This window comes from Eutrigla gurnardus (assembly GCF_963514095.1).
Source record: "Eutrigla gurnardus genome assembly, chromosome: 18".
NCBI lineage: Eukaryota > Metazoa > Chordata > Actinopteri > Perciformes > Triglidae > Eutrigla > Eutrigla gurnardus.
Window position 1 is genome coordinate 6,974,837 of NC_139929.1, and position 11,339 is coordinate 6,986,175.

General features: G+C 45.2%; 1 protein-coding gene across 1 annotated transcript; it reads left to right on the plus strand.

Annotated features, from left to right (window-relative positions):
• Positions 1–2,819: 2,819 nt before the first annotated feature.
• Positions 2,820–10,341, plus strand: dselb (dermatan sulfate epimerase like b). Its single transcript, XM_084033373.1, has one exon. The coding sequence runs from the start codon at positions 3,832–3,834 to the stop codon at positions 7,486–7,488; it is 3,657 nt and encodes a 1,218-aa protein (XP_083889499.1). The 5' UTR covers positions 2,820–3,831; the 3' UTR covers positions 7,489–10,341.
• Positions 10,342–11,339: the final 998 nt, after the last annotated feature.

Sequence of the window (11,339 nt, forward strand, 5' to 3'; positions counted from 1 at the left end):
GATCAGCAACACAAATCCGGTCAATGAGACGCTCCGGAATAGAAAAATTGTTCGCAGAGGTGACAACCGCAGTTCGATTTGTTAAAGCTCACAAGATTGTATCATAGTAGCCTCTCTTGAGAATCTCTCCATCTGTGTGTGTGGACATTATTACTATTATCACGAAAAAGGCCCCCTGAGCGATGAGTGTTTCCATTTCCAGGCTCATCAGGTAAGCTGGTTCCCTTTTCTCTGGACGAGTAGATTTAATAGATTTCGAGGGACCACGGTGAAAGCACCGGGAGTACACTGCGGCTTCATGGTTTGTTTTGAGGAGACTTTGATTGACAGACGGAGAGAGAGAGAAGGCACTGAATCCATCTTTGAAACCTGAAACAGTTGGAGCCAATTTTCCCTCTGCCCGGATGCAGGACACAGGCATGCTGGGCAACCTGAGACTCTTTGGGAGGATGGGGGTGGGTGGGAATTGATATTCTCTGCAAGGAGAGAAAGAGGGGGGTCTTTCAAGGGCCTGCTTCACACCTCTCTTTGCACCCAGCATGGCTTATTTTTAATAAGGGCACTGACTGTCAGCACACCTCTCCTTTCAATATGTATGGCAGAATTCTTCCCTTCTTCTTCTTCTCAACAAGCAAAGCCAAGATTTACAAAGCTTCAAACAGCCAGCGTAAACAGCAGGCGAGCTACAGTCGCCGTGGAGACACTAGTTGCCACCTGTCAATCAGCGGCGCGCTCGGGATTCATGTTCGACACCCTTCACGGCGATCTACAGTTGATCTTCTCTAATCAGACGCGATGCTGTCGTCGCCGGGCAACCGGTGGCGAGCGACGACTCAAGGACCTTCTGCTCAACCCGAGGGCCGAGCAGCTGCGGGTGAGAGTGATTAGAGTGTTATTTCATGGCGGTTGTCACCATTCAATGGTTTCACCGCGCCGAGGCTTCCTCTAATTAGGATGCTCAGTTGGACCTGTTCTCCAGTCTGACGGGGGAGGGATCTAGTTTAGAAGTTTATTCCTGTTAGTTTTGGAGCAAAAAAACTTCAAAGGATTGCGGTTGTGTGCAACAGACAAACATTCCTCTCGCCCGGAGCTCATTTGGAGGAGCGGTTTCTCGGTGACGACGGGACATAATGCAAGTGGAGGGCGACTAAATCGAGATCAAATTAGTCAAAAGTACTCTGCTGAGAAACATGGAGGTTGAACAGATGGACAGTTAATGGAAGGGAAAGTCTGGGTACGGCAAAGGGATGCACACTGTAACAAAGAAAAACGTTTTTACCTCCTTTTAATCTACCATACTTTTCTGAAAAAGATGCTGTTTCTTCTAATTTGAACCCTCCAGTGTCACCAAGGTTGAAAACTTTTGTTTAAAAGGTAATAAACCAGTTTATATTCTAGGGCTTCCTTTGAACAAAGAAAGTCTTAGTCGACTAATCTTTTCCTCCATTTTTTTTTTTTTTTTTGCTTTTCTGAAAACATCACAGTATAGAGTCTTTACTGTACTTCGGAGAGTCCTCACCGGTGAGACTTGAACTTGCTGTGAACCAAAACCATACTTACAACTGAGTAACATGAATTGTACATCAGAGGACAGGCCTGTACTGGCAGTATAACATGATGGCATTGAAGTAGCTGACATCAAACACATTAAAACGTGGCGGAGACAGCGAGTGTATAGGGATACATATGTGATACGTTGCTGCCTCCAAAAAATACATCGGAAAGCAAATTTAGTTATTTGAGTGGATCGGGTCTGCACTGCCTTTTCAAGATTGATAGGAATAATAAAGTTGGGCATCATCAAGGAGCCTCAAGGTTATTGTTTCATAATCGTCAAAGCTAGAGGTGCAACTCATAACCCTCGGCTACTATATAGGAAAAACACATATTGACGTGCTGATTAATCACAGGAGAGAAAACATCCCCCCCGGTGTGTAAAGGTAATAGAACCATCATACCAGCACCTCTAAAACCACCAGTGAGCTGACCAAATGTTGAAACATTCTTAAAAAAATATATTGAAGTCATAGACTGACATTTTTGGATGTTGGCTTATTTGCTTTCTCGCTGAGCGTATGCCACTCAGCACTAGACATCTCTTGATCTGATATAGACTGAGATATTTAGCAGGCTACGTATAGCATATTTTTAAAACATCATAAAAAATTCATAAAACGTTGAAACGTCCAGGCTTAGACTAGAACCCTGAATAACCTGAATTTAAACTAGACGTCAGATATATATATACATATTCAAATATTCAACTTATTTTAGATGTTTGCTTCACTGGCCAAGTTAGAAAAAAGGGAAGTTTGTAATTTTAGGAAATATGCTTATTTTGAGAGATAAATAAGAATAGTGATATTGGTCTTCTCAACACTTATTTCCCCCCAAAATGTCAAACTTATCCTTTAATATCAGTTGTGTCCTCAACAAAAAAACATTGTGTGTCTGTTTTTAGGAGATCTAGTTGACTTGGATTTCTTTCTTCTTCTTTTTTTAATCACAACTTGTGCACTTTTGCTTCTGTAGCCGAATTGATCACCAGAATGTAATGAGCCAGAGGGGAGAGAGAGAGAGAGAGAGAGAGAGAGGGGGAGAGACTAGGCCTATATCATGGAATGAATGTTCAGCCTTCCCACTCCCTCTACTTCAGCAATGAGGCCGGGCTTCTAAAGTTACGGCTCCCTCTACAGTTTGTACAGTGGAAATTGTCCATCCAGTGCAGGGAAAACAATCAAACGGACTGCGAGGAGTCGGGGAGGGAGGGAGAGAAAGAAGGGAGGGTGTGTTGGGGGGACGCACAACGGAGACGCGTCCGGAGATTACACACGCACGCAGCCTTACTTCGGAGATGTGCGTCTCGCTCGGCGGCGGATACATTAAAGATCCCCGCGGATACAGTCCATTTACACGCGGATTATTCATCATCTCGGCGGGCTGATTTACTGTTTCCTGCGGACAAGCAAAAAAAAAAAAAAAGTCTCATTCTTTGAATACTTGAGGAGTGACGACAACTTTCCTCCTCTTTTTTTTTTTCTTCGCCGCACTAATCGCCGAAGATAAGAGACGCGGAGGAGGGGAAAAGGAACATTACCGGAATTAACAATGCAAACGGGGCAATTTCCCGAGCGAGATTTGCAATTTTAAGCAGCTAAGCAGGCGGTTCGGAGCCTCCGCAGCGGGGTCGCACCAAGCAATGCTGTCTGCGGAGATGCGTCGTTCGCCGAGGTCCCTGTCCGCGGATGTTGCGGCGCGCTCCGGCTGCACACGGTGCCTTTGGGTGGCTGCGATTGGACCGGACACAGACTGGGGCTGACTGATGTTTGTCCGCGAGGAAGTGTTTTTTTTTGTTCGGGAGGGGTGGTGGGGCTGGGGGAGGAGATCAATATGAGTTACTGGCGCACGCGAGGTGGGAGACTGCCAGTCTTCACGAGCGCACGTACTACTACGAGGACCGAGGAGAACGTGCGGGATTTCTCTTCTTCTTGGATTTAAAGCGCGAACGGACCTGAAACACCTTCCTGCCGTCAGACATGTATGCATATTTAATGCGATGCGTTTCGTTGCCTTTTGCAAAACATGTTCCAAGATCGTTCCAAGTGGATTTGTTCTTGCACTAAAGTTTTTTTTCCCCCTCCCTCTTCTTGACTATCATGCACGGGACTTTGATATTGCATCATTTGTCTTATAAAATGATTTTTTTTTTGGGACTCTTTGGATGAATATATCTCACCTGGACTTTAACTCTGAAATAACTGAAGTCATGGGACATTATAACGGCATTTTAAAGGAAGAAATTAAATCAAGCTAATTTTTAAATGCAGTAAAATGTATTCCCAAATGCCAGGCAACATGGCAGTTAACTGGGTAGTGTACTCTGTTTTTTTATTGCCACTGTTCGCGGTGGGGACGGCGTTCTCGGGGGTCTTCAACGCCACGGACAGAGACATTTTTACAGATGACTTGCTGCAGGTCAAGCTCACACAAGCCAGAGCGACCGAGCAGTGGAGACTCCACTCTGCCGACTCCCATCCCAACCTATTTTTTAACCAAGTGGATGTGTTGCACTTGAGGCAAAGGTCCTCCACCACCCACAGCCACATATATAAGGTCATCCGGGCCGCTGCGCTCACCATGTTGTCTAATGTTCCCTTTTACATGCCCCCTGTGAAACATGCAGAGTTTACAAGCAAGTGGAATGAGATTTATGGGAACAACCTGCCTCCCCTGGCTCTCTACTGCCTGTTATGCCCGGACGACTCTGCTGCCCTGCAGTTTCTTATCAAGTTTATGGATAGGATGGCTGAATATCCCGACTGGAAGGTAACCAGTGCTCCTAACGACGAGGTCCCCATGGCGCACTCTCTCACTGGGTTTGCCACTGCTTATGACTTTATTTACTCCTACCTGGACGGGCGGAGGAAGGACGTTTACCTCAAGAAAATTCGCTCTGAGACAGAGCAGCTGTTTGAGCTCTCAAAGTACAGGGGGTGGGGGAAACAGTACCTCCAAAACCATCAAACCACAAACATTTTAGCCGTCCTAACCGGTGCGATCGTGGTTGGATCACATGACGACCCGGAGTCGATGATCTGGAAACAAGTGGCGGTGAACTACATGGAGAAAACTATGTTCCTCCTAAACCATATTGTTGATGGGTCTCTGGATGAGGGAGTTGCCTACGGGAGCTATACAGCCAAGTCCATCACACAGTATGTCTTCTTAGCCCAGCGACATTTCAGCATTGACAACCTGCAGAACAACTGGCTGCGGGAACACTTCTGGTTTTACTACGCCACTCTGTTGCCGGGGTTTCAGAGAACCGTGGGCATCGCAGACTCCAACTACAACTGGTTTTACGGGCCGGAGAGCCAGCTGGTTTTCCTCGACTCGTTCGTCATGAGGAACGGGACGGGCAACTGGCTGGCCCAACAGATCCGCAAGCACCGACCCAAGGACGGTCCCATGGGGCAGTCGTCCGCCCAGCGCTGGGCCACGCTTCACACGGAATACATCTGGTACAACTCCCACCTCACGCCGCAGCCTCCCCAGGACTTTGGAAAAGCTAGGATGCATATTTTCTCAAACTGGGGCGTGGTGACCTACGGAGCGGGGCTACCGAACGGCCAGGGTAATACTTTTGTCTCCTTTAAGTCCGGCAAGCTGGGTGGCCGTGCAGTCTATGACATCGTCCATGACAAGCCTTACTCCTGGGTGGAGGGCTGGAACAGCTTTAACCCGGGTCACGAGCACCCCGATCAGAACTCTTTCACGTTCGCTCCCAATGGACAGGTATTTGTGTCCGAAGCACTTTATGGTCCAAAGTTCAGCTACCTTAACAATGTCTTGGTGTTCAGTCCGTCTCCCACCAGTCAGTGTAATAGTCCGTGGGAGGGTCAGCTGGGCGAGTGCGCTAAGTGGCTGCGCTGGACTGATGAGGGGGTGGGAGAGGCCAGAGGGGAGGTGATTGTCGCCTCCTCACACAGGGACACCATGTTTGTGAGTGGCGAAGCGGCGTCTGCTTATTCCCCCGCCATGAAACTGAAGAGTGTGTACAGAGCGTTGGTTCTGCTTAACTCGCAGACGCTGCTGGTGCTCGACCACGTAGAGACGCGGAGCGACTCGCCCGTAAAGTCCCTCAGCGCTTTTTTCCACAATCTTGACATTGACTTTAAATACGTCCCTTTCAGATTCATGGACAGATATAATGGTGCCATGATGGATGTGTGGGACGCCCATTATAAAATGTTCTGGTTTGACAGCCAGGGTCACAGCCCTGATACTAGGATCCAAGAGGCAGAGCAGGCGGCTGAGTTTAAAAAGAGGTGGACCCAGTACGTCAATGTCACTTTCCCGATGACGGGCACGGTCAGCAGAGTGGCCTACGTGTTACATGGGCCATACGTCAAAGTGTCCAGCTGTAGATTTATGGATTCTAGCAAAAATGGAGTGAGACTTTCTTTAACTATAAATAACACAGAGAAGATCGTCTCGATTGTGACAAACTACAAAGACATAGGAGCTAGGTCGACTTATTTGGGGTTTGGAGGTCACTGTAAAGTCGAGGATAGATATCAAATCACTCGTTACGGCCTTGGGACTCAAGTTGTCCCCAAACAAATCAGCAGTGATAATCAGCTGTTTGACTTTGGTTTCACGGTCAATGTGATCGCTGGGGTCGTTCTCTGTGTGGCCATAGGATTTTTGACCATGCAGAGAAAGTTTTATGTCTGCTTCAGCAGGCTGATGCGCTACGCCCTCCTGTCCGTGCTCATTCTGTGGATAGCCGAGCTGCTGTTCGTCTCTAACAGCTGCGATCAGCTCCTCTGTGGGGTAAAATGGAAAGTCGCGGGTGCCAAAAGCGAAGTAAACAAACAGATCAGACTGTACGAGCAGCACCGGCTCCCCCTCCCCACTGTCGTCATAACAACCCTTCCCGGATCGGGATCCGACATACTCAAGCACCTTTTCTACAACAGCTCGGACTTTGTTTACATACGAGTTCCCACCGAGCACGTGGACGTTCCCGAGACCGAGTTCGAGTTTGACTCTCTGGTCGACGCCTGCGAGTGGTCAAGGTCAGACGCTGTGCAGGGGCGGTTTAAGATTATTCAGGGCTGGCTGCATTCGCTGGTCCACAACACCAAGCTGCACTTGCAGAATATTCAGCTGGTAGAGGGCAGTAGGGTCAAACCGCCCCAGAGAGTCGGCCCCTCTAGGGACAGAAAGAAGAGATCCAGGAGGAGGGAGCCGGCGTCCGAGCTGAAAGGTAAACTGAGGGCAAGCCTGGACAGGGATGCAGAGTATGTTAGGGAGATGAGACGCCATGTTGCGGAGTACCCAAACGCCCGGGTGGTCCTCAACATGCGGAGCGGAAGTTGGGCCCTCAAACTGCCTTTCATTCAGGAGGTTGTGGGCTCTTCCCTGAGGACAATCTACTTGGTCAGAGACCCTCGTGCATGGATTTATCTCATGGTTTATAACAGCAAACCCAGCCTTTACTCCCTCAAAAACATCCCGCAACACCTTTCCTTGATATTCAAGGAGGGCGCTGTGGGCAACGGGTGCCCGACCGCGGCGCCCGAGTTTAAAATCATCCAGCGGCTGCTGTCCCGTTCGGAGACCAACCCCATCCTGATACTGGCTCATCTGTGGCTGGCTCACACCGCAGCAGTGCTGAGAGTCAGCGAGGGTCTCCCCGAGGAGTCCTACCTCCAAGTGAGGTTTGAGGACGTGGTCAACTTCCCGCAGGAGACGGCGGGGAGCATACACACATTTCTGGGGGTGCCCGGCTCACCGGCAGCCCTCAACCAACTCCTGTTCACCACCTCCACGAGCCTGTACAATCTCATGTACGAAGGAGACATTTCACCAGCCAACATTAACATGTGGAGACAAAACATGCCTCGAAAGGACATCAGACTAATAGAGGACGTGTGCGGGGGTGTGATGAGGAGGCTGGGTTACGCCAGGATTTCCACTTAACGTGCTGCTGCTGGTCAGCTGATATTGAGCTGTGTTGTTTACTGTGGCTGCCATCCAGTTCTGTAAGAGTATTTTTTTGTTTTTTTGTTTTTTTTGCACTGACCTTAAAATTTAAGAAAATAATTGTTACAAGTTGAGGAGATACTGGGTAGCATTTCTGTTTGTTCCTGTTTGTTGTATTTGTTTGGGTGTTGTACAGACTACAGCAACAGATTTTGTGAAGGGAATATTTTACATTAAAATAGGCGGAAGGGAGCTTATGCTATTCTCCACCCCTCAGCAGCCCTTCACACTCACTCGTAGCACTCTTTTACTGAGTGAGATTTGAGACTCTCGCTGTCTCAAATCCAGCATCCTACAACAGCTACGGTTTTAAAGTGAAAATGATTTAGTTTCTCTTAGTAAAGAGCTGAGAAATGAGAGTTTTTCTGATCCCTTATCTGTGATGTGAGAGCGATGTTTGTGCAAAATCTGTTATTACTGGCATTCTGGGGTTTTTTTGGGGGGAGGAGGGGGTGCCGGGGGGAACCAGGAGATATTTCCTGGTTTGGAAAAGATAAGTTCTGAAGCTCATTAGGAAGTACGACTCATTTATTGACACTCTTCTAATTTGTAGCTTTGAGAGAGAATTTTCTAATTTGGCTGTCATGAATTTAACATCTGAACTCTGTGTGCTGTTTCCCTTTAAAAATATAAAATGCTGCAATGTATAGACTCATTTGAAAGGGCAGAGAAAAAAAAAAGATCGTTGTGCTTTATTGCTCTAATATAGACATATGAATGATATGGATTGTATTTTCAATACATCAGTAGAGGGATTTTATTTGAAGCTCAAAGATGTCATGATGGCTTGGTGGCTTAGCACTTTCGCAGGGACCCCTTTGATTGTAGGGGGTTCAGTGCATTTTCCAAAGCTAACTTTACTGTGTGTACTCTATTAGCTTGGAAATATAAAACCTCTGAAGATATATGAACCTCTGAAGATAAAAAAGAAAAAAATGTGTAGAAGAAAGAAAAGTAAAAGTATTTATGGGTTCCAAAGACATCCCAAAGGATCAAGAATGAATATGATTATTATAACTCCCTTTGGCACTTATTGAATTAGATGAGAGGAAAGTGCTTAATAGGAATCAAACTGGAAAAGAAAAAAAAACCTGTCAGCCTTGACACATTTCTAGTCAGAGCAATTTCCAAAGCATCCCCCTCAGCTACTCATATTAATCTGCAAGATGCCAACCGAGGCTTACCCTGTGTTTTATTGTTGTGCCGGCTTCACTATAAAAGCCTGGAGGAAATGCAAACAGTTTCTATTTCCTGTCGTGGTCAATCAGATAACCAATGATCTTCTTGGGCCTTTGTCTTGATGGAGCTCAGCCAGCCAGTAGACCGAGCATGGGGATGAATATTAAGGATAACTTAAAAAAGAAAGAAAGAAAAAATAGATCAGAGACCACTCTGTGATGTTATTGCTCTTTGGCCTGGGCGAAAATATGCGCTCCTCGCTAACCTTTTCATGCTGTCTTGCTTAAAACATTTTCTGTACTGTAAATGGATCACATGTAACATGCAGATGGTTCACTCAATCATAGACAGTCCCTTAGCATCTGTACTCGCACACACAAAAACACCCATCCTGTGCCCATTTGGAAATATCCATCGTTGCTCAGCTAGAAACAGTCCTGTTTGTTTTCTTCTCTGCGAACACTGAAACCCCTGACTGCCTGGAAAAACCCGTTTGATGTTTGTGGTCTTTGAATGTGTAGACTTGGCAGACATGCTTTCACTTTGGTGTTGCAATCCTGTTACCAACTCTGTTTTGTATTTGCTCGTGGGGATATGGTTCCTTGCTTCTGTGGCCTTGAATTACAATCATTTTACTTTATAACGGTTTTTCTGTGGGCTCCGGAGCAAGAGGGTGGAGAGACAATGTAAAAGAACATAATAAATGCATAAATCTATCGGCAAACCAGCCTTTTTGTTCGGATGACAGTGACCCATCGTGTGATTGTGTGACATTGTACCTCATTAAGCTGCAGATATTGTTATTATAGGCTTCTTGTGTTTAGCTACTATTATCTATTGCTATAAAAGAGACGGTTTAAACAGTCTCGTTCCCCCCATAGTAAAACTTCTCTCTCTGCTGCTACAATTATGCAGCAGCGAAATTTCCTATTTTATTAGACATGGATGAAGGAAGCCTAATTGCTTGTATGAGTGACATGCATGACAAGGAGGAGGCAACAATTAAAAACATGTCAGGAAATTCTTTTTGTCACGCTCTGACTGCGATGGGACCTTAACAGGAGCAGGCTTGGAACAAACACATGGCGCGTCTCACGTCTCTCACTGGTCTCAATGAGTCAGTCATTTCATTACTCATTTGTTCTCGATCCCTCCTGTAACACTCTAATGCTTGGCAGAGTCCTCTGTGCCTAATCCTCCCTCCACCGAGCAAAACCCCAGGCAAACGCTTTGGAAGGGAGGTTTTCTGCAAGTCCCTACTCGCACTCGCCGGTTGAGCAGCCTGTTTGGAATCACTCTGGATCCGGGAAACATCGGCGGATAAGTGATCTCACAACCGACACTCATCCGGACCTTCTCATCCTCCCAATTTTAATAGTGTGTCATGGTGGCCAACAGTGGTGGGATCAAAGTATCAGCATCAAAAAATAGTGGAAATACCCAAAGTAAAAGTGCTTATTATGCAAAATGTCCCATTTCATTTCAAGATCATGTAACTGTATTATTTTTATTATTATCATTAAAGATGTATAACTAAAAATAATAATACATTTTATTTAAAGGCACCTTTCTGGTCACTCAAGGACACCGTACATACATAAAATACACTTTTAAAAGAAACAATCAAAGAACAAACAGTGTAAAGTGACAGTGTTGAAACAATAGTTATGGAAATAATAATGATAATAAATAAGAAAGCAGTTGACGTTAGATGGAATAGGCCTTTTTTTGTTTTGAGTTGTGGTTTGAAATGTGTCACTTTAATATTGAAGTTGGTAAAGGTGGAGCCAATTTCAACTGCTTTATATACCGCTGGGTGTTGGTTTCTATTCTTTATTAATTATCTTAATCTGCAAACAAACTACAGCTGGCAATTACATGTAGAGGGATACAACTAACAATACTGGCTTCTACAAGTATAGAAGTATTACGCAGCATGAAAATAGAGTACTTCAAGTAACTACAGATAATTGTATTTAAAGTTGAGCATTCCAAGAGTATATCTAGTATTTCCGAGTGAAATAAAATAATATTAGATTTTGATATAAAATACGACGAAATCATTTTTTTAGACATATGTTGTGATCTAAAAGGGTTAAAAAAAAAGTGGTTGATAAGGACATTTTTCATTTCAACTCCACTTGAAGTACACTTCCTGATTAAATGTACTTAGTTACATCCCATCACAGGCAACCACTCCAGTTCCATACAGACTCGCTTCTCACTTTGACAGCTATTAATGGATTTAAAGTGGCCCCTTTGTCATCAATAAGCTGTGTGCTAATGGTTAATTCAAAATGTACTAATGCTTTATGCAGATAGGGCCATTATTGATTACAACTGGGTTGCCAGCTTGCGTTGCTAATTATCTTCACCATCCGGTGGAAAGTAACTCCGTACATTTAGGAGAATCGTACTGTAATTTAGCAAAGTTTTAAAGTACTTTCTGTTTTATTATACTTTATACTTCTAGATCACTCCATTTCAGAAGGAAACATTGTATTTTTTACTCCACTGCATTTCAGTATCACTATCCAAGGAGTTCATATATAATAATATCCTGTATATCTCACAGGTGAACAGTTTCATTCTTTTTCAACCATTTGCTT